This window comes from Oncorhynchus clarkii, chromosome 9 (assembly GCF_045791955.1).
Source record: "Oncorhynchus clarkii lewisi isolate Uvic-CL-2024 chromosome 9, UVic_Ocla_1.0, whole genome shotgun sequence".
Lineage (NCBI taxonomy): Eukaryota > Metazoa > Chordata > Actinopteri > Salmoniformes > Salmonidae > Oncorhynchus > Oncorhynchus clarkii.
The window spans coordinates 30,270,724-30,295,740 of NC_092155.1; the positions used below are offsets into that span (position 1 = coordinate 30,270,724).

At 40.6% G+C, this 25,017-nt stretch overlaps 1 protein-coding gene across 1 annotated transcript in view; it reads left to right on the forward strand.

The window, feature by feature from the left end:
- LOC139416204 (recombining binding protein suppressor of hairless) overlaps positions 1-25,017 on the forward strand; it is a 93,744-nt gene that overhangs the window by 34,627 nt on the left and 34,100 nt on the right. The window contains exon 2 of the mRNA XM_071164600.1: positions 20,963-21,001. Within this exon, the coding sequence (XP_071020701.1) occupies positions 20,963-21,001 (39 nt within the window). The remainder of the gene's footprint in view (positions 1-20,962; positions 21,002-25,017) is intronic.

Sequence of the window (25,017 nt, forward strand, 5' to 3'; positions counted from 1 at the left end):
TAAGGACAACAAAGTCAAGGTATTGGAGTGGCCAACACAAAGCCCTGAAATCAATCCTATAGAAAATGTGTGGGCAGAAAAAGCGTGTGCGAGCAAGGAGGCCTACAACCTGACTCAGTTACACCAGCTCTGTCAGGAGGAATGGGCCAAAATTCACCCATCTTATTGTGGGAAGCTTGTGGATGGCTACCCGGAATGTTTACCCAAGTTAAACAATTTAAGGCAATGCTTCCAAATACTAATTGAGTGTATGTAAACTTCTGACCCACTGGGAATGTGCTGAATGAAATAAAAGCTGAAATAAATCATTCTCTCTACTATTATTCTGACATTCCACATTGTTAAAATAAAGTGGTGATCCTAACTGACCTAAGACACGGTAGTTTTACTAGGATTAAATTTCAGGAATTGTGAAAAACTGAGTTTAAATGTATTTGGCTAAGGTGTATGTACAGTGCCTTGCGAAAGTATTCGGCCCCCTTGAACTTTGCGAACTTTTGCCACATTTCAGGCTTCAAACATAAAGATATAAAACTGTATTTTTTGTGAAGAATCAACAACAAGTGGGACACAATCATGAAGTGGAACGACATTTATTGGATATTTCAAACTTTTTTAACAAATCAAAAACGGAAAAATTGGGCGTGCAAAATTATTCAGCCCCCTTAAGTTAATACTTTGTAGTGCCACCTTTTGCTGCGATTACAGCTGTATGTCGCTTGGGGTATGTCTCTATCAGTTTTGCACATCGAGAGACTGACATTTTTTCCCATTCCTCCTTGCAAAACAACTCGAGCTCAGTGAGGTTGGATGGAAAGCATTTGTGAACAGCAGTTTTCTGTTCTTTCCACAGATTCTCGATTGGATTCAGGTCTGGACTTTGACTTGGCCATTCTAACACCTGGATATGTTTATTTTTTAACCATTCCATTGTAGATTTTGCTTTATGTTTTGGATCATTGTCTTGTTGGAAGACAAATCTCCGTCCCAGTCTCAGGTCTTTTGCAGACTCCATCAGGTTTTCTTCCAGAATGGTCCTGTATTTGGCTCCATCCATCTTCCCATCAATTTTAACCATCTTCCCTGTCCCTGCTGAAGAAAAGCAGGCCCAAACCATGATGCTGCCACCACCATGTTTGACAGTGGGGATGGTGTGTTCAGCTGTGTTGCTTTTACGCCAAACATAACGTTTTGCATTGTTGCCAAAAAGTTCAATTTTGGTTTCATCTGACCAGAGCACCTTCTTCCACATGTTTGGTGTGTCTCCCAGGTGGCTTGTGGCAAACTTTAAACAACACTTTTTATGGATATCTTTAAGAAATGGCTTTCTTCTTGCCACTCTTCCATAAAGGCCAGATTTGTGCAATATACGACTGATTGTTGTCCTATGGACAGAGTCTCCCACCTCAGCTGTAGATCTCTGCAGTTCATCCAGAGTGATCATGGGCCTCTTGGCTGCATCTCTGATCAGTCTTCTCCTTGTATGAGCTGAAAGTTTAGAGGGACGGCCAGGTCTTGGTAGATTTGCAGTGGTCTGATACTCCTTCCATTTCAATATTATCGCTTGCACAGTGCTCCTTGGGATGTTTAAAGCTTGGGAAATCTTTTTGTATCCAAATCCGGCTTTAAACTTCTTCACAACAGTATCTCGTACCTGCCTGGTGTGTTCCTTGTTCTTCATGATCCTCTCTGCGCTTTTAACGGACCTCTGAGACTATCACAGTGCAGGTGCATTTATACGGAGACTTGATTACACACAGGTGGATTGTATTTATCATCATTAGTCATTTAGGTCAACATTGGATCATTCAGAGATCCTCACTGAACTTCTGGAGAGAGTTTGCTGCACTGAAAGTAAAGGGTCTGAAAAATTTAAAGTTAAAAAAGTTTGAAATATCCAATAAATGTCGTTCCACTTCATGATTGTGTCCCACTTGTTGTTGATTCTTCACAAAAAAAACAGTTTTATATCTTTATGTTTGAAGCCTGAAATGTGGCAAAAGGTCGCAAAGTTCAAGGGGGCCGAATACTTTCGCAAGGCACTGTAAACTTCACAGACTTCAACTGTTAATTACATGTGATTTCAAAGGGGCTTTCTCCATTTATACGTTTCAATCCAACTTCAAACTCATTGTGTTCATCCATTCCTGCACTTTTATTTTAATTTCCACTAGGGATGCACAGTATATCGGTAAGCATATGGGAATCGGCCGATATTGGCTAAAATTCCAACATCGTCATCGGCCAGATGTCTAGTTTAACGCCGATGTGCAAAACTGATGTCAAAGCTGACGTGCATACCTATATAACGTAGGTAGATGACATAATGACGCCACGAAAAATACTGCTCTACACGTGCAACACAGCATTCCTAACCTAGCCCACATTGTCTGCTGTGTGGAGTTTCATAGGAAGATAACAGAAAGGCCATATGCAACGTTTGTGCTGCTATTATTTCCCGAGGAGGGGAGAAAGTGAAATCTTTCAATACCACACAACTAACAACTCATTTGAAAGTGCATCACCTCTAGACATTCAGCGACTACTTAGAACAAAAGCAGAGAAAAACTAAGCTCACACTTCACACACAAGTTCAAGTTGAGCAGTCATTTGTAAGAACATTTTCAGCGAGACAACTCAAAGGTGAAATCCATTAATGCCAAGGTAATGGAATTCATTGCCTTTGGCAATCAACTGTTCTCTGTCGTGGATGATGTTGGCTTTCGCTGAATGGCCGAGCACCCCGAGCCCCGGTACACACCAAGTAAGCTCTATTTTTCAGATCTGGCCCTACCGGAGTTGCAGTTTTGTTGAAACGCACATCCATGAGCTACTTGCTATGGGCATCACTGCTATTAGCTTCACGACTGACATTTGGATCAGTGATGTCAGCCGCATGAGCATGCTAAGTCTGACAGCACAGTGGGTCGACGAGGATTTCGTACTGAGGAAAGCCGTATTGCGTGGGGTTAAAACTTGCAAAAGTACTCTACTAGAGGCTGTGAACAAGTGATTCGGTGGCATTCTCTCTGAGCCTCTTTACTGTGTTGCCACCATGCTCGATGCTAGGTACAAGGACCGCTACTTCGATGCAGACAAGAAACGGGGGTTACGTGAAATGTTGACAAGTGGACAAGATCGAAACGGACACAGTGACAGTGCGCACTGATGAAGAGGACCCACGACAGAAGAGGCCACGGACAGACAGCTGAAACTTCACTGTTTGCTATGTATGATGAAATCCTGGTTGAGAATGAAATGATTGAACAAATTAACAGCGAAACAGCATAGTAAGTAAGTTAAATAATTTTTTGGGGATTATGGTTTACTGGTAATGGGGATATATGTAAATGCCAACAAAATAATATTTTTTTTCTGTGTGTGTGTTTCAACTATTTACCTGTACTAGAATGCTTAAAAGGCCCGCAAAAATGTTTCATATCGTTATCGACATCGTTTTTTTTGGCAAGGAAAATATCGGTGTCGTCCAAAAATGTCATATCGGTGCATCCCTAATTTCCGCATGATATGGACAAAAAAATCTAGTCCTAGTTAATTAAACGGCTGGAGTCATGGAAATAAAATGATTTTATAGTTGGAATATGGTGTATAGCACCTTGAGTACATTGTTTGTCTTGTCAACAAATTCATAAGCCGGTGAAGAGTTATTGACAGGGTAGGAACCACAGTTTTACTCAGTGTTTCCAGGTGACCCTAATTAGATATTGCATTATATTTTTTCATACTTCATGTAGCTAGCTAGCTATCCAACATATTCATGCTTTGCCAATTCCTCTTTAATAAGACACCATTGCACAAACATGCTTATCTAGGCCTACACCAGCACTGGTACAGGCGGAATTAGCTAACTAGCTACATTTGCTCAGCCTCTTAGTACATTTAACAAGCTAACTAACTAACGATTAGCATTAGCGGCAAACACAAATTATTTTAGTAATAACTTGCTAAGAATAGACAAACTAGCAGACAGTAAGATACATAAATAAGTAAATAATAAATAAGTAATTATATAACACTTGTAACACTTGTGGAAAGAAATATGTTACCAGCATTGTTGCATCCATCTGACCATGCGGAGTGAAGGTCAAGAAAGTGCTCGTGACTCTGGACGAGCAATTGCTCTCTCCTTGAGTGACACGGAGATTGCTTGGAGTGGTTAGCAGCATTTAGGAAAGGGAGAAAGATGACTCATGGAGCAAACTATAAAAACTGACATTATACGCGCCGGAGTTGAGTATCACATTTAATAAACCAAACATTGAAATACCGTTACAGCGGTTAAGTAAAAACTCAAACCGGTCCGTACATCAATACCGGTGTATATAGTCAAATACGGTATACTGCCCAGTACTATATGCCAATGTGTCCGAGCTTTAACACACTCACTAGGGCTTTGAATTGCCAGGGACCCCACAATACAATAGTATTGTGATACTTAAGTGCTGATACGCTATCACAATTCTATATATATTGCGATTCAATACTGCAAATTTATTGCGATTTGATGTTACAAATATATTGCTCTCTATGTCTGCTGCAGAGAGATGCAAGAGAGAATGCAAGAGCATGAGAACATTTGTTTTTATCAGTCATTAAAACATGTTGGCTCACTATTTAAAAAGATGACAGAACAATATATTATTTTGTAGTAATTTTTTATCAATATAATATTGTCCTAAATAATATTGCGATAGTTACATATCTTTAAAAAAAATATAAATATATTATTTTATTTCTCCTCCTTGCTGACACGTACACATACACGCACACAGTCAGAATCTTTTGGTTCTTCTATGAGAAGTTACATTGATTGCTGCATCCCCAGCGAAGACCATATACTTTATACGGCTGGATATATGCATTGTCTCGAGCTGTATATATTGTAACACTTCAGTGTTGTATTTCTCTGTCTTAATTAACTCTAGCTGTTGTCTAGACTAAAGAACGTCAACACTGTCTAGCTGTGCATTATCGGTGTAAATTAACTCCCAAAAGCAGAATGTACTGCAGACTGAACCAGTTGTAGTGATACTGCAGAGGAGGAGGAAGAGTAGGAGAGAGGAAGGAAGTGAGAGTTGGAGCGAGAAACAGATTAAAGCCCAGTTCTGACAGAGCTTCCTTTTCAGAGAGGAGGCCAATAGAGGAAGAGGGGGAAATGTCACCAACGGACCACACATATTTCCTCCCTCGCTTCCTGTCTTCCCTCTCTCTTCCTCCCTCCATTCAGCGTCCACCATCCGGGATTAGCCCATTTTGCTGCCCTCATCCAGACAGAAAAAATAAATTACATTTTATGTCTGTCTGGACATGTAGTAGCTAGTGAATGGTTTCCACTAGTTACCAAAGCCACAAAGTCAAAATTGGCTATCGTAAAAATGAATGAGAACTTTTAGTTGAGTCTTATTTTAAGGTTAGGGTTGGGCATAAGGTTAGCAGTGTGGTTAGGGTTAAAATCAGATTTTAAGAAAACAAATTGTAGAAATAGGTGGAGTTTGACTTTGTAGCTGTGGTAACAGCTGGCTGAAGGAAGGACAGACAGACTTTGCTCTCTTTGTGAATGAGATATGAATTAGGCCTAATAAAGGCCTCAGCATGCTTCAGTTTGGCTGGTGCCTAGCTTGGCGAACTGAACGAGTATGCTCGCATACTACCTTAAAAGACCTTTGCTTGAAAAGCAAGAAAAAAGCGGCAGTAGTATTGTTTGTCCATTTTGAGACTCTAGCCAGTATAAACTTACTCAAAATAGTCACAATTAATTTAAGTAACTCAAAAAATCTGTCATTAATTTTGACGAGGACGTCTTAGTCGCTCAATTTTTACATCTAAAGTAAGATGTTTTGTGCAGTATTTCTCAATGGAAAAATGTTCATGATAACGAGTTGAATGACAGACTTTATTGAAGAATCCCTACTCAAATAAAATAACATTTTGTTGGTGCGTATACATATTTATCAGATGTTATTGCGGGTGTAGCGAAATGCTTGTGTTCCTAGATCCAACAGTAGTATCTAACAATTCACAACAATACATACATCTAAAAGAATGGAATTAAGAAATATAGACATATTAGGACGAGCAATGTCAGTGGCATTGCCTAGACTACAGTCTGAACATATGAAATGAGTAAAATGGTATGTAAACATTATGAAAGTGACCAGTGATAGCATGTCTACGTACATAGAGCAGCATCCTCTACTGTTGACCCTTCACCAACAAAGTCGGCTACCGACTTTGGCTTGCCTTCAGAAAAAAAGTTATGTGCCCGAACAGCTGAAAAACCCCTCAAACTAACAACAGAATGTCATCATAATATATGCACAAACTCTTCCTAACTGTTTCGGCTGGGAAGCATGTAGACCCCTTAACGCAGTGGTATTCAAAATCTAGTTCAGGACCCCCAATAGGGTCACGGGGAACTGCAGTGGGGTTATTGTATTATACAATATACACATTTTTTTTGAGAAAGATGCTTTGAAAAATACAATTTTCTTGATTAAATGTAGTTACTGGTTTCTTTTCATCTCTCTTCAAAATGATGATGCAATGAATTCAATGTTATTTGTTGATGTAAAGATCTAATAAAAAAGATTAAGGTTGTGCCATTAGATTTTGGGTGGGGGTTCACTAGAAATTCCCAGAAATTATAGTGGGAAAAATGGGGTACCCGCTGAAAGAGAATTAATACCACTGGTCCAAACGACTGTCAGAAGAGAGAGGGAATGATACCTCTGCTCCACTGGCCTAAATTGGGTTTGGACCCCTCATTTGCAGATGGTGTGGTCCCCTTCCTTGTTCTATTCTCTCGCTCCCTTGGCTTGTGTTTGCTGAGATTCACTCGGCATATGTGAAGATTGAGACAAAAAATACAACAACAAATGTTGTCAGACTATGTCGGACTATGTCGGACTATGTGTGTGCCAGACCTGGGATAACTATGTTTTGTGGAAAGCAACTTATTTTTTCCCCAGGGGAACAAATAATTACTTTGGAGGTGACTTCAACTATTTGAATACAGATCCCAAAAAATGGCTACTTTTCAAATCTATTTGAATACAGATCTCTGGAAGTGACTACTTTTCCGAAACTATTGGATTGGCTACCTTCAACTAATGGCAGGGTTGTATCTGGAACTAGATGTGGAAGATAGATATGAATAGAGCACATATCCAACCAAATATATTTTACCAACAAATTCCAAGAATCCTTAAATAATATAAAGTCAACTTGGAAAATGATCAATATACTGTTGAATAAGAAAAAGATATCTACAACTATTCCATTGCAATTTATTGTTGGAAATAAGACCTGTAGTGATCCTGATGTTATTTCATGTGAATTTAATAACTTTTTTGTGAATGTGGGTTCCCCTCTGTCAAAGAACATGTAGAAAACTGATGGAAATCCCTTGGATTACATGAAGGGACATTTCCCTTCTCTGCTTCAGTTGCCTCTTTGGTGAAATCAGTGTCTTCCTTGATTACTGAGCCTCTAATGTATATCTCAACCAAATCTATGCAAACTGGTAAATCTGTGGATCCAAGATATTTCACAAATTATTGCCCAATATCTCTACTACCATGTTTTCCTAAAATCCTGGAAAAAAAGGTCTATAAAAGAATGTTGGAACATTTTAAATCAACACAGTATTCTATATGATGACCAATATGGTTTTTGTAAAACCTACTTCTCAGATGGCTCTTTTGCATCTTGTAGATCAAATCTTTACAGCCCATAACAACAATGAATACGCTCTTGGCATCTTTTTAGATATACCCAAAGCGTTTGACACAGTTTATCATTAAATATTACTTTCTAAATTGCATTATCACAGTTTTCATAATCATACATATAGTTGGTTATATAGTTATGTTTATGATATAGAATAATTTCTTTATGCAAACGGCTGTGCATCTACCAGGGCCAAGATATCTTGTGGTGTGCCACAGGGTTTGATAATTGGACCTTTGTTATTCGTAAACTTTATCAATGACCTTGCGGCTGTGTATGCTACCGTACTTCCCATTGTCTTTTCTGATGATACCAATTTGATTTTTATCACAGAAACGTTTTGATTCACTAATTAATGAAGCCAACTCGGGTATGGCCAAATTTTCCGAACGCTTCTAGATAAACAAATTCAATTTAAATGTTTTAAAAAATCCTACTTTATTGTATTCACTTGTAAGTTTAAGAAATATACAGAACCAGTCAAAAGTTTGGACACACCTACTAATTTGAGGGGTTTTCTTTATTTTGACTATTTTCTTCATTGTAGAATAATAGTGAAGATATCAAAACTATGAAATAACACATATGGAATCATGTAGTAACCAAAAAAGTGTTAAACAAATCAAAATATATTTTATATTTGAGATTCTTCAAAGTAGCCACCCTTTGCCTTGATTACATCTTTGCATGCTCTTGGCATTCTCTCAACCAGCTTCATTAGGAATGCACTCACACATCTGAGCTATCTGTGTTACAGGTGCATGGTAACAATGAAATAACATTAAAGAAAATAGAAACCCACACGCTGCATTTGCTAATTCACTGTTCTTTATTAAGCTTTACGTAGTTACCTCTGATGAAGGCCTTGAGGAAGATATGTAAAGAATAGTGATACTAGCAAGAGCAGTGTGCAGGTTTCGCTTTTTCTTTCATGTTATTTCATTGTTACCATGCCCCTGCAACAAAGAACTCAGATGTGCGAGTGCCTTTTTTGAACATGTCAACACTTGGCAACAAGTTCTTATACATGTGTAGCAACATAGGACTTTGGAAATTGCTTTATAATTGCATAACAATGGAGTTATTAGATAAGTGGAATAAGGAACAGTTACTGTTCCTCGTGTACAGTAGTTACTCAGCTCAGTATTATATAACAACGTGATAATAAAATGTTGCTCTAAAGGTAATTTGTTTAATTACAGTTACTGTATTACCTTGTCTCATTATGAAAATATATTTGTTAGTCATTTTGAAGCTATAAAAGTGCTCTACTCCAATGTTGAGGAGATTCCATTTCCCTCATGTATTTCATTATAGGCTATAGGCCCCTCAAACTCAACTCGAGACCTCGAAGCCAGTTCCACTGCTTTTTTTTCTTCATTGTTCCCTCTAATCACCGACTGATTTTGACCTGAGACACCAGGTGGGTGCAATTAAGGATCATCTAGAACAGGAAACCAGCAGGCTCTGGACCTCGTAGGGTAAAAGTTGAATAACCCTGCTGTAGGCTATATTAAGATTAATATCTAAGAGACCTCTCAGACCATGTGCTTGTGATCATATACACTGCATGACCAAAAGTATGTGGACACCTGCTTGTCAAACATCTCATTCCAAAATCATGACTGTCAATATGGAGTTGGTCCCCACTCTTCTGCAAAGGATTTCCACTAGATGTTGGAACATTGCAGCAGGGACTTGCTTCCATTTAGCCACAAGCATTAGTGAGGTCTGGCACTGATGTTTGGCAATTAGGCCTGGCTTGCAGTCGGCGTTCCAATTCATCCCAAAGGTGTTTGATGGGGTTGAGGTCAGGGCTCTGTGCAGGCCAGTCAAGTTCTTCCACACCAATCTCGACAAACCATATCTGTATGGACCTCACTTTGTGCACGGGGGCATTGTCATGCTGAAACAGGAAAGGGCCTTCCCCAAACTGTTGCCACAAAGTTGGAAGCACAGAGTCGTCCAGAATGTCATTGTTTGCTGTAGCGTTACGATTTCCCTTCAGTGGAACTAAGGGGCCTCCCCCGAACCATGAAAAACAGCCCCAGACCATTATTCCTACTCCACAAAACTTTACAGTTGCCACTATGCATTCGGACAGGTAGCATTCTCCTTCCATCCGCCAAACTCAGCTTTGTCCATCGGACTGCCATATGGTGAAGAGTGATTCATCACTCCAGAGAACGCATTTCCACTGCTCCAGAGTCCAGTGGCGGCGAGCTTTACACCACTCCAGCCGACGCTTGACATTGTGCATGGTGATTTTAGGCTTGTGTGCGTGCGGCTGCTCGGCCATGAAAACCCATTTCATAAAGCTCCCGACGAACAGTTCTCTTGCTGACGTTGCTTACAGTGGCAGTTTGGAACTCAGTAGTGATTAGGATTGCAAAGGGTTGTAAACTTTCCAGTAAACTTTAATAATTTTTCTGGAAATTTTCCATGGGAAGTTAAGCCCCGGAATGTTGCTTAAATTCATCAAAAAAGTTATCTGATGACAGTGAACCTGTTTTGTGGGATACACAAGGCAATTCTAGGTCTTGTGGCATATTTTTGTTAAACTGTCTCCAATTCAATGGAATTGCCACCCTCTGCATGCACAGTGCACTCTTCCATCACATGTACAGCTGATTCTCAAGATCTTGCCCACTAATGAGATCCTATTGAGTTCTCACAACTACACTGTCTGAGCCAAGCACTACATGTTTCTGTTAAGTTTTGATTACAATACTGAGTGGGGTTAATATATTTTATGACACACATGCTTTTTTGTTAACTAATAAATAGTAGCCTACAGCAAAGTGTGTTTAACCTGTTGCGACGAGCAATCCCGTATCCGGGAGCGTAATTATAGCCTCAAGCTCTTTACCATAACGCAACGTTAACTATTCATGAAAATCGCAAATGAAATGAAATAAATATATTGGCTCACAAGCCTTTTGTTAACAACACTGTCATCTCAGATTTTCAAAAAATGCTTTTCAACCATAGCTACACAAGCATTTGTGTAAGAGTATTGATAGCTAGCATAGCACTAAGCCTAGCATTCAGCATGCAACATTTTCACAAAAACAAGACAAGCATTCAAATAAAATAATTTACCTTTGAAGAACTTCGGATGTTTTCAATGAGGAGACTCTCAGTTAGATAGCAAATGTTCAGTTTTTCCAAAAATATTATTTGTGTAGGAGAAATCGCTCCGTTTTGTTCATCACGTTTGGCTAAGAAAAAACCCCGAAAATTCAGTCATTATAACGCCAAACTTTTTTCCAAATTAACTCTATAATATCGACAGAAACATGGCAAAAGTTGTTTAGAATCAATCCTCAAGGTGTTTTTCACATGTCTATTCGATGATAAATCACTTGTGGCAGTTTGGTTTCTCCTCTGAACAAAATGGAAAAATGCACGCACCTGGAGATTACGCAATAGTTTCGACGGAGGACACCGAGCGGACACCTGGTAAATGTAGTCTCTTATGGTCAATTTTCCAATGATATGCCTACAAATACGTCACAATGCTGCAGACACATTGGGGAAACGACAGAAAGTGTAGGCTCATTCCTTGCGCATTCACAGCCATATAAGGAGACATTGGAACACAGCAAAATCTGGCTCACTTCCTGTATGAAATTTCATCTTGGTTTCGCCTGTAGCATTAGTTCTGTGGCACTCACAAACAATATCTTTGCAGTTTTGGAAACGTCAGAGTGTTTTCTTTCCAAAGCTGTCAATTCTATGCATAGTCGAGCATCTTTTCGTGACAAAATATCTTGTTTAAAACGGGAATGTTTTTCATCCAAAAATGAAATACTGCCCCCAGAGGTTCAAGAGGTTAAATCATTTTTAACTTGTTAACAATTTCGGCTAGTTATTTTTTGCTACCATGTGGGTTTTTAGCTTGCTTTAGCCTGCTAACTGAGTGTTAATTCACCTGTTTCCATACATGTTTCATTTTAAAACTTTTATCTTACAAAGGAGTTGTTTAAGCTAACTGCTTAACTATTTATCTGTATATGGAATTGTATTTGCTTTTTTAATGTTTTTTTCTTCAAATCTTTACCGAAAATTGCCACAGCAACTAGTCCTTGATGTGTGGAGACATTTCACTTTAGCTAATGTAGAAGGAAAAGTTGTGTACATTTTCAAATTACTGTGCCAAATCATATGTAAAGAAAGCAACAAAGATACAGAATCATCTGGCCAAGTGCATAAAGTTCCTTCAGCCCTGACAACAAGCAACCTCTCACAAAAGTCCCTCTACTTCTATTCGAGGTGAAAATTATGAATCAGACGCCTTATCGAAAGCAACAGCTCATGGTCCTACTGGAATCAGAAGTTTTGTTGACTCAATGCTGATGAATGTCTTGCTCGAGCTGTGTTTGCAACTGGTTCACCTCTGATGCTCACAGGCAATGTGTATTGGAAGAAATTTCTGAATGTTCTTTGCCCAGCATACACCCCTCCAACCAGGCATGCTTTATCTACTCATTTGCTGGATACAGAGTTAAAATGTGGTCAAACAAATCATAAAGAAAGCAGACTGTATTGCTATCATCTCTGATGGGTGGTCGAATGTTCGTGGGCAAGGAATAATGAACTACATCTCCACCCCCAACCGGTTTTCTACAGACACAAGGGACAACAGACACACCGGTCTCTACATTGCAGATGAGCTGAAGGCAGTCATCAATGACCTTGGACCATAGAAGTTATTTGCACTGGCGACAGACAATGCTGCGAACATGAAGGCTGCTTGGTCTAAAGTGGAGGAGTCCTACCCTCACATCACACCCCTTGGCTGTGCTGCTCATGCATTAAATCTGCTCATCAATGACATCATGGCACTGAAAACAATGGATACACTCTACAAGAGAACCAAAGAAATGGTTAGGTATGCAAAGGATCATGAAGTTATAGCAGCAATCTAAGTGAGAAGAATAAGAGCACCACATTGAAGCTGCACAGCAACACACGTTGGGGTGGTGTTGTCATCATCGAGTCTCTCCAAGAAATGGCCATATCACAGTATGCCGATATGGACAGCCAATCAAGAGGATCCTCCTGTATGATGTATTTTGGGAGAGAGTGGTAAGCAGCCTGAAACTGCTGAAACCTATAGCAATAGCCATTGCACGGATTGAGGGAGACAATGCCATCCTGTCTGATGTTCAGACTCTGCTTGCAGATGTAAGAAGTACACTTCCAAGCAAGGGCTTTGGGATGAAGATGCAATATGGCAGTCATGCCAACATATCTCATCAGCCACCTGCTGGAAAGGACTTTATGGATCTGAGGCTCTTTCCCCTGTTGCCTCCATCGTCCTCCAAATCCCACCAACATCAGCCGCCTCAGAGCGCAACTAGTCCTTGTTTGGGAACACACACAACATGCTGACCAATACAAGGGTTGAAAAATTGGTGCCATCCGGGAAAATGTTGGGCTTTTTGAGCCTCTCAACAAGGCTGGAAAGTGACATTGAAGATGAGGCCTCAGAGTTTGATGTTCAAGAGGTGTACATTGAGGAGGTCCAGGGAGATGACATGGAAGTCTGAGAGAAAGACACCCAAAGTTTTAGTTTCTAGTCTATCATTTTACAGATGTACTGTATGTTGAAAATGTTTTTGGGAGATGTGATGGATCATTGGGGATCATTCAATATTCCCTTTCTTTTGTTGTTCAGTGAAACCATCCCATGTGAAGAGTAAACTAATTTAATTAAAGTTCAATTCGTAACTAAATTATATGTTTTTTATTTCAATTGGAAGGATTTAATCATTTGCAAGTATGTCTACTTATGATAAGGTAAAAGGTTTATGTTTCTGTCTCCATTTGATATAGTAAATATATCCAAATACATTTAAAAGGTATTTATATTAATTTGCATATATTCCCATTAATTCCCACGGAAAGTTTCCACCTCTGAGTATTCCCCAAAATGTACAACCCTAGTTAGTAGTGAGTGTTCTAATCAAGGACAAACGACCCCATTCTGTGAGATCGTCTGTCCTTCAACACTCAACGGTCCTGTTCTGTGAGCTTGTGTAGCCTACCACTTCGCAGCTGAGACGTTGTTACTCCTAAACATTTCCACTTCACAATAACAGCTCTTACAGTTGTCCGGGGCAGCTCAAACAGGGCAGACATTTGATAAACTGACTTGTTGGAAAGGTGGCATCCTATGACAGTGCCACATTGAAAGTCACAGCTCTTCAGTAAGGCCATTCTACTGCCATTGTTTGTCTTTGCAGATTGCATGGCTGTGTGCTTGATTCTATACACCTGTCAGCAGCAGGGGTGTCCACATACTTTTGTGTTTATATAGCTTATATAAACTAACTTTTCAACTAACTTTTTTGTAGTTTTTGGTTGTTCATCAAATATTTTGCAGCTATCAAATATATATATATATTATTTTTTTGTTGGGCATATTTTCAAATGCCTTCAAATATTATTTGGTTTTCTGAGAGGTATTCAAAATACTTTCTGAGACCTCTATTTGGATATAAAAGAAAATCGTTGCCTTCTAGTTAACTCGATATAAACTATATCCGATTACCTCAAGGAATTAATAAGTTGGTCTTTTATTTATTTATTTTTACAAAATGCAGCTATTTCTGCCCAGTTCTGGTGTGTGAATGTGTGCACCTGTATTCTTGTGTGTGTTTGCACTTTGGAGTCAGCACATATATGTGTGACACGACGCCAGTGGAAGTCGGTTTTCACACTTAGCACTCAAGTGTGACGTCCAAAGACACCATCTCTAATAGTACCTTCTGCTACACTTATTCTGCAATGTTATCTTGAAATCAAATTTTATTGGTCATAAACACATGGTTAGCAGATGTTAATGCCAGTGTAGTGAAATGCTTGTGCTTCTTGTTCCGACAGTGCAGTAATATCTAACAAGTAATCTAACAGTTCCACAAAAACTACCTTGTATACACAAATGTAAAGGGATGGAATAGGAGGAATATGTACATATAAATAAATGGATGAGCGATGGCCGAGCGGCATAGGCAAGATGGAATAAAATACATTACTCATCTCATATACTGTAAGATATGTAAACATGATTAAAGTGCCATTATTTAAAGTGACTACTCACGTCGCCCACGGAGAGGGAAAGGGGGGGGCCGCAGTCCTTGGTAGCGGGCCGCGTCAGTGGCACTGTATTATCCTCAAAGGGTGCAAAGAAGGTGCTTAGTTTCTCTGGAAGCAAGATGTCGGTGTCCGTGACATGGCTGGTTTTCTTTTTGTAGTCCGTAATTGCCTGTAGACCTTGCCACATATGCCTCGTGTCTGAGCCATTGAATTACGACTCTACTTTCTCCCTATTCCGACATTTCACTTGTTTGATTGCCTTGCGGAGGGAATAACTACACTGTTTATATTCGGCCATATTTCCAGACATCTTTCCATAGTTGAATGCGGTGGTTCGCGCTTTCAGTTTTGCGCGAATGCCGCCAACTATCCACAGTTTCTGGTTAGGTAGGTTTTAATAGGCACAGTGGGTACAACATCTCCAATGCACTTCCTTATAAACTCACTCACTGTGTTATTCTTTGAGGCTTCCCGGAACATATCTCAGTCCGTGTGATCGAAAAAATCTTGAAGTCGGCATTTGATAGTGAGGAATTCTAGGTTGGGTGAGTAGAAGGACTTGAGTTCCTGTATGTTGGTATGATTACACCATGAGTCGTTAATCATGAAGCATACACCCGCACCCATCTTCTTACAAGAGAGATGTACCAACTCCGACAACATATCCCAAGAGAGCCATGTTTCCGTGAAACAGAGAATGTTACAATCTCTGATGTCTCTCTGAAAGGCAACTCGTGGCCTAATTTTGCCCACCTTGTTGTCTGGAGACTGGACATTGGCGAGTAGTGTTCTCGGAAGAGGTGGGTGGTGTGCACGCCTACGAAGTCTGACCAGGAGACTGCTCCGTCTAACTCTCCTGGGTCTGCCTTTGGGATTAGATCCAATGTCCTGGGTGGTGGTCCGAACAAATGATCCGCTTCGGGAAAGTCATATTCCTCATCGTTATGTTGGCAAGTTGACGTCGCTCTTATATCCAATAGTTCTTCACTTCAGATTTTCCGGGATAACATTGTGAGAAATAATACATAACAAAACTAATTACTGCATATTTCCTAAGGACTCTAAGCGAGACAACCATCTTTGCCGGCGCCAAAAGGGGACCTTTGTCACGTCTCGACCGCTACCTCCGGAGGTCGTACATGACACTCGCCCGACAGTTGCCCCCATCTAAGCAGGGCAGTGTAAACAGAATTGTCTCGTTGAGCCAACACTCTTACAGTAAATGTTTTAATAGCATAGCAATGTTTTTGTAATGTACAGATATTTTCCTTATTTTTTCCCACTTGTTTTTTTAAATTGTTGCCTAAAATTGTAGTAACAGCCTGTTACATTATAAAATTGTCACCGTAGCTTTAAAATCAAGAGTATATATATATTTTTTGCTTGACAGCACTGAACCATCGAGGTCCAGGCAAGTTTTCAGTCACAATTTGCTTTTAACTCGTATTATGACTTTCATGATATTTATAAATATTAATCCTGGTTTATTAGAAGGTCACTTTAATATGGTAGCTAGTGTAAGCGTATAGCTCCTATCTAGCTGTGGTTCAGCTAAGCGTCAGCATTCAGCTACAGCCAGCGCGTTTATTTAGTTTAGTTAGCTCTGTAGCCTATTTTATAATATGAATGACACTGTATGGTAATGTTACTGTACTTTTATGGGAGGTGTAAACATTCATTATTGATCTGTTTATTAACAGTACTAGCTAGCAAGTAGGAGTTAGCTGTGTATTGTCAGCTAATTTAATGTGTACAGAAGAGAAAATGAATCCTTTAATTGTCTGCAATGCTGGTGGATTGTTGCATTATTCAAGAGTGTAACATGTTTTAGAAGAAAGGTTGCTTGGATTGTTAAATCGTTTGTACTTACTGCTTTGTGGCTACTGTGATATTTACAGTCAATTTTAGCTGCAGACCAATAATGTCGCGTTGCCAGCTACAACGGGCAGGGATGTAATGTGAATTGAAAAGTAGATATCTCTTTTGCCACTCCACTCCTTAGACACACCTTTTTATGTTTTATTTAACCTTTATTTAACTAGGCCAGTCAGTTAAGAACAAATTCTTATTTTACAATGAAGACCAACCCCGGCCAAACCCTCCCCTAACCTGGACAATGCTGGGCCAATTGTGTGCCACCCTTTGGGACTCCCGGTCATGGCCGGTTGTGAAAGCCCGGAATCGAACCAGGGTCTGTAATGATGCCTCTAAAACAAATCTGAAATCTCTTCCACGTTTGATATTCACTTTTTCTGTGCCTTTTTGACTAAGTGTTTCCCTTGTGTTTTTCAAATCAATTTTGTACTTCAGAAGTTGATAATAGATTCATACTCTCAAAACTATCCTAGCACTTTATTATGAAGTTATATAATCTCATTGCCTGATATTGACTAACCCTTGTTGGAAAGTGTGTGTGTGTGATATCTACAGTGCTAACACCAGTAGATGGCCTGAGCATGATGGTATATGGTGATATGTAGTGTTTTTGTGTTGATGATTGTAGCACAGTCTGGCCTTAGTGTTTTGACCATGTTATTAACCAAGCCAGCAGCGGGTCTTTGCCAGGTTCTTTCTCCTTTTCTATCCCTCTCCTGCTTGTTTTCTGTCTATCTAACTCCTTTCTTCTCTCTTCTTTCAAATACCTCTCTTGCAAATATCTCCTCCCTTTTATACAGTGAGTGTACAAAGCATTGGGAATAACTTCCAAATATTGAGTTGCACCACCTTTTGCCCTCAGAACAGCCTTAATTCGTAGGGGCATGGACTCTACAAGGTGTTGAAAGTGTTCCACAGTGATGCTGGCACATGTTGACTCCAATCCTTCCCACAGTTGTGTCAAGTTGGCTGGATATTCTTTGTGTTGTGGACCATTCTTGATGCACAAGGGAAACTGTTGCGTGTGAAAAACCCAGCAGCGTTGCAGTTCTTGACGCACTCAAACCGGTGCGCCTGGCACCTACTACTTTACACCGTTCAAAGGCACTTCATTCTTTTCTCTTGTCCATTCACTCTCTGAATGACACACATGCACAATCAATGTCTCAGTTGTCTCAAGGTTTTAAAATCCTTCTTTAGCCTGTCTCCTTCCTTCTACAGTGAATGAAGTGGATTTAACAGGTGACATCAATAAGGGATCATAGCTTTCACCTGGTCAGTCTGTCATGGAAAAAAGCATGTTTTGTACACTCAGTGTAAATAGTCTGTATAGAATGCGTTCCCCCCCTCCCTCTCTTACCTCCCTTCTCTTTCGGATAGTAAGACAGTGTGATCCCAGGACTGAGGGGAGGAGAAAGGAAAGAAGGAGAGGATTGAGGAGGGGAAGAGAGAGCTGCCTGCCTGGAATCCATTACCCAGTGAGGCCTCAGCGTTTCACTGTGGGAACCTTATTGATCTGCCTCCTCTATAATTATTCCACTTACACAATCCCCCCTCTCTCGCTCCATCTCTCTTTCTCGTGTCACTCCCTCCCTTTATCCGCCTCCTCCTTTAGCTACTTTCACTGGATCCCTTTCTCCCTCCAGCTTTCTTTACTTTTTCTCTGTCTTGTTTTCACTCTTCACTCCCTATTTTTCTCCTCTCTTAAAATGAAAAAGTTGTTTTACTCTTTCTGTATGCATGTAGCAGCCAGAAACTGGCGTTGGTGCACTGATGTGCTAAGGTTGAGCCTTGCATAACACAGAGCCTATGATATCAAACAACCAAGTACCAAAATTGACACCTCTCACTGTGTGTGTCTGAGAGAGCAAGTGAGCAAATATTGTGTTTGAGGTGAAAGCTGTGTATATGTCAAATCAAATACTCCACCCAAAGCATGACTGTGACATCCTCTCACACCTCAGGAAGCCCAACACACACACTCACACAGCGTGAGTGTGTTTCTCAAGCAGCCAGTGTGTTAAGACCAGCCCCAGAGCAGGGTCTTACAGTATGCGGAGGAGAGAGAGATGGAAGGGGGAGCTCTGTAAGCATTGATTTTTCTATTTTAGCCTCCTCACTGCTCCCATCCCAACTCCCCCTTGGCCTGTGTGTGTGTGTGTGTGTGTGTGTGTGTGTGTGTACACGCGCTTCTCCATGCTTCAAGGTTGCCTGTCTGTCTGTCTGTGGGGTGTGTTTAGCTCTGGGGAACAAGTTGTCCTTGGAGTGCAGGTTAGAGCATCACACCACTAACACTTCTTTTTACTGCAAGTTTCCCCCCTGTGACGCCCAGTAGCCTGACAAGAAAAAAGGGGTCTTGGTGGGAATTTGATGTTGTGTTTTCCGTGATGTCATTTGTTGTGAAGGAAATGGGTCTCTTTTGCCGGTATGACTATAGCTGTGCCGTCACTCATAAAAGGTGGTTTTCAGAGATGACTTACGTCAAATGTTTTGCGTCTCATGTTTTCAGATATGACTAGGCCCATGTGCTGGCACGAGGATACTGTTTTCATGACAAAGAACAGGTTTTGTTTGTAGCTAGGCTACGTGGCGGATGGGGAGTTGTATGAATAGGCCTTGGTGTGAGCTGTGAATGAGTTGAAACACCTGATTTAGCGACGCTCTCTTTCTCTCTCTGGTGATAAGGCGTCCCTCCTCGCCACCTGCCTGTGTTTGGACACTGTGTCACATGGTCTCACACTGCCAAGGCCACTAGGACAGCAGCTGCCTCAAACACTCAGCCTCTCTCTCTCTCTCTCTGTCTGTCTGTCTGTCTGTCTGTCTGTCTGTGTGTGTGTGTGTGTGTGTGTGTGTGTGTGTGTGTGTGTGTGTGTGTGTGTGTGTGTGTGTGTGTGTGTGTGTGTGTGTGTGTGTGTGTGTGTGTGTGTGTGTGTGTGTGTGTGTGTGTGTGTGTGTGTGTGTGTGTGTGTGTGTGTGTGTGTGTGTGTGTGTAAGTAACCAGGTGTTCTTTCTCGTCTCCTACCTGAGACATGTGTCTCTTTGTTTATGTGTAGACTGTGTATTGTTGCACGGTATACCGGTTTCCCCGGTAATATCCCGGTACCAAAACTTGATACCTATGATACCAACATTTTAGAAAACCGTAGTATTGTTTCATATGATGCCACCAACATTTTCAGTCCTACTGATGTAAAGATCCTGCTGGCTCATACCAAATAAAGGCCAATTTGGTTCATAATGTCAGTTGAATTTAAGCAACAGCAATCCTGTATGTGCAGGTCCTTTAAAATCCACTTCACGTTCATGCGCATATGCATATCACATGTGGCAGCTGTAATCAGCCAGCAGCATCCCTTACCAGGCCTCACTCACCTGCTTCTTTCCGTCCGCTCTTCATGCGCAACTATTCCTCCATCAGTTAAAAAAAATATCGAATTTAGCAATGATGGCGAGCGGGGGGTGCAGACCCTGATGAGTCTTCTGTTAGATTTATACATTTGTTCCATTGGAGCCTGTTATAACCAAGAGCACACGCCAGTTTGAGAATACTTTTTTTCAAGTTCACTGTCATACAGCCTCTGAGTGTCAGAAAGAGAAAATAGACATGCATGCTTTACAGCAAAGAAAGCATCTCGTCTCTAGCCTAAACAGTTAAGGAAATATGTCCCATATTACCAGAGATGCCTTTTTATATAATTTCACAAACCATGTTGAGGGCCATTATAAAGTAATCCTGGATAATTATTAGTTTGATAACAGACAACGTCGTTCCAGGTGTGGGCCTGGGTGGACACAGCCCACCAACTTGGGAGCCAGACACTACCAGGCCCACCCAATCAGATAAAATCAAAAATGACAACCAAAATACTCCTCTCTAGTGTTCTATGACAGTAAACACTGAACAGTGTGAAGTAAAATTCAATGTGTTGTATTGAGTAGAAGTGTGTATTTCAGTGAGAGGTTTTTGCGTAGCACAGAAAACAGGAACAAGCGTCCGGGGAACCGGACGAACAGGACACCAGGCCACAGATTTTTTTTCTTCCCCTCCCCGCCGTGGCATCGTGAAACTACTCGATATCATGAGACAGTACTTGGCCTGGTATTGTATCGTTAGTAACATTTTGGTATTGTGACAACACTAAAACTGTGTGTGTTTGTGTGCGAATGTTTTATGCTGTGTGTGTTTAGCGGTTGATAAGTGGCTTACTTAGTTCTCTCTTTTCTCTGCTTGCAGGAAGTTTGAGGAGCGCCCTCAACCACAGCGCTTAACAAGGTGAGTGAGCGCACCTACTCATACACACACTTCACACACACTCCCCACCTCCGTCTTCAGATAATTCATTACTACAGTGCCTTGCGAAAGTATTCGGCCCCCTTGAACTTTGCGACCTTTTGCCACATTTCAGGCTTCAAACATAAAGATATAAAACTGTATTTTTTTGTGAAGAATCAACAACAAGTGGGACACAATCATGAAGTGGAACGACATTTATTGGATATTTCAAACTTTTTTAACAAATCAAAAACTGAAAAATTGGGCGTGCAAGTTTACAAGTTTGGACAGAACAGAACAGTGAAGCACTGTAGGGATGTGCTATTCAAATATCCGAACGGACATTAGTATTCAAATAAAAATATAGGTTCAAAAATAAACATATCCAGGTGTTAGAATGGCCAAGTCAAAGTCCAGACCTGAATCCAATCGAGAATCTGTGGAAAGAACTGAAAACTGCTGTTCACAAATGCTCTCCATCCAACCTCACTGAGCTCGAGCTGTTTTGCAAGGAGGAATGGGAAAAAATGTCAGTCTCTCGATGTGAAAAACTGATAGAGACATACCCCAAGCGACTTACAGCTGTAATCGCAGCAAAAGGTGGCGCTACAAAGTATTAACTTAGGGGGCTGAATAATTTTGTACGCCCAATTTTTCAGTTTTTGATTTGTTAAAGTTTGAAATATCCAATAAATGTCGTTCCACTTCATGATTGTGCACCACTTGTTGTTGATTCTTAACAAAAAAATACAGTTTTATATCTTTATGTTTGAAGCCTGAAATGTGGCAAAATGTCGCAAGGTTCAAGGGGGCTGAATACTTTCGCAAGGCACTGTATATTAAGTTTGTATGTGAAAACTATAAGATGGATACTTTTAGTTTTTCGGAACTCACTTCACTTGCACATGAGGGAAGCTTATGCTAACCGATTAAGCTGTTTACATGTTCTAATAATTTGAAAGATTATTCAGAAAAGCAGATGTTTTAATTGGCAAATGCATTATTCAATAATGGCCTTACACCAATTAAGATAAGCAGAGTAAGATGTTTACATGACTAATGCTATACTCAGCCTTCTGCCATAATGTTATATATCAAATCTAATTATTAGTGTGCATATAAACATAATCATTGTGGGCTACTACAAGTTAGCTACTTTTGGCTGTAGCCTAGTTGCCTTGGCATCTCTGTCTCTCACTCGGTCTGCTTGCTCCCAACACTGCCTCCTCTGCAGCGGCAGCAATAGAGCGCCAGGCCCTCCCTCACGCAGCAGTGCTCAGGTTAAAAACATAAGTACAAAATTAAATAAACATGTATTTAAATAAACATGTATTTAAATTATCTTGATAGCTGACACGTATTATTTCAAACCCCCTTCTCTAAAACACAGTAAAGTACAATAAAGTAAAAAATTATAATTGCATTGTAAAGTAGACTTTACTGTATTATACTGTACTCTTGTACCGAACTCTCTGATAATTGGGATACATTTTTTTAATGTAACAGAACAGATGCTCAATTAAGTTCTGTGTCCATACGTGTTAAGAGAAGAGTTGGCAACTCGCTTTGTGAATTGCAGTATGTCATAAAAATACATTTAAAAAAACATGTTTATCATGAAAGAGATCATTGACTTTCAACATGACATTGTCATAGCATGCCACTTTTCCAACAAGTCAGTTCATCAAATTTCTGTCCTGCTAGAACTGCCCTGGTCAACTGTAAGTGCTGTTATTGTGAAGTGGAAACGTCTAGGAACAACAACAGCTCAGCTGCAAACAGCTGAGGACTGAAGCACGTAGCGCGTATGGCCGAGCAGCCACACACAAGTCTAAGATAACCATGCGCAATGCCAAGCGTCGGCTGAAGTGGTGTAAAGTTTGCAGCCATTGGACTCGCAGGCAGTGGATATGCGTTCTCTGGAGTGATGAATCATGCTTCACCATCTGGCAGTCCGACAGACAATGTTGGGTTTGGCGGATTCCAGGAGAAAGCTACCTGCCCAAGTGCATTGTGCCAACTGTGAAGTTTGGTGGAGGAGGGATAATGGTGTGGGGCTGTTTTTCATGGTTCGGGCTAGGCCTCTTAGATCAAGTGAAGGCAGATCGTAACGCTACAGCATCAATGAAATTCTAGACGATTCTGTGCATCCAACATTGTGGCTACAGTTTGGGGAAGGCCCTTTACAAAGCAAGATCCATACAGAAATGGTTTGTCGAGATCAGTGTGGAAGAACTTGTCTGTCCTGCACAGAGGCCTGACCTCAACCCCATCGAACCATTTTGGGATGAATTGGAACACAGACTGCGAACCAGGCCTACTCGCCCAACATCAGAGCCCGACCTCACTAATGCTCTTGTGGCTGAATGGAAACAAGTCCCGGCAGCAATGTTCCATCATCTAGTGGAAAGCCTTCCCAGAAGAATGGAGCTTGTTGTTGCAGCAAACGATGGACCAACTCCTTTTTAATGCCCATGATTTTGGAATGAGATGTACCGCGAGCAGGTGTCCACATACTTGTGTTCATGTAGTGTAAATATCATTAGCTTCTATAACTTTTCTGTTTTCTTTTGTCATATTTGGACCAGAAAGAGGCTATCGCTCTACTAGCCAACATATTTTTCCTGCAGTGAGGTGGATTCACCATCTTCGTTGAATGTTTTCATATTTTATCTGCAGTAATTGCCAATAAGCCTACCAGTATGCACATTAGTTAGCCAAATGAACAGGTCTTACTGATCTGATTCAGTAGGCTACTGATGAGTCACTCACTTTAATGTCGCTGTCTGCCAAGACCTGATGTACTTTTTATTGGAAATACAAACAAGATCTTTAGTTTACTTGTCCCGATGCGATACCATGGACATGTTTTATGATTTATGAATGACAAGGATGTATGAGATCGACTTTATTCAGTCAGTTTGACACCATTTATAAACTAGTCCAGCTTGCTGTTCATCAATCAAATCACAGTAATCCAATGTGCCAGCACTTTGTGGCTTCATATGAAACATGCGAAAGAAAATATATATATGGGATGTACAAATTGACTCACATAAACGATGAAGTAGCATCATGCTTTCTCCCTCCATGTAAACAACACACACACCCAGGTACCGGGAGGCGGGACAGACAGCAGTAGTTCAAACCAGCAGTGTTTCCCTGTCAGTTTTCACTTTGACTGACGTGCCTGTCCTATAAATAGATCACTAGAAGATGCATATCGTTCATTTTAACAGGACAGGGCTCGGCTGACTTTTTTCTGACTCGAAAATTATTTTAAAAGTAACGTAGTTATTTTAAGTGAAAAAATTACCTGAACATGAGTGTGCTGTATAGCCGACAGCCGGCACTAGTGGAAAACACAGTTGGAGTGGATGGTGCAGCCGTCGATTGTCATGTTGAGTTGACCCAGTTGATGAGGGAGTTGGGACCCATAAGCATTATCTCTGTTTTATCGTCGTTTAGTTTTACAAAGTTATTGCTCATCCACGTTTCCACTTCACGGAGACAGTCAACAGAGGTGTAGTTGGGTTTTGTGTGGAATCTGAGTCCAAATTAATGGGTGATCTGAACAAGAGGTAGCATGTAAATACTTAACAATAATGGTCCTAACACTGCACCTTGTGGGACAGCTTGTGATGCAGGGGCAGACCTGCATTTGCCAAGGGAGACAAACTGTAGTCTGTCAGATATGTAAGAATGGAACCAGGCAAGGGGTGTTCTGGAAACTCCAAGAAGCCTCTCCATGAAGTCAGTTAAAATGTGTGTCAAATGCTGTAGACTCCACTCTAAATCAAATCACATTTTATTCGTCACGTGCTTCAGAAACAACATGTGTGACTAACAGTGGAAAGTTTCCTTACGGGCTCTTCCCAACAATGCAGAGAGAAAGAAAGAAAAATGCATAAAAGTAATAACAGATGCACAACTTGGCTATATACAAAGGGCAACCAGTACTGAGTCGATGTGCAGGGGTACGAGGTAATTGAGGTTGTTACAGTGCCTTCAGAAAG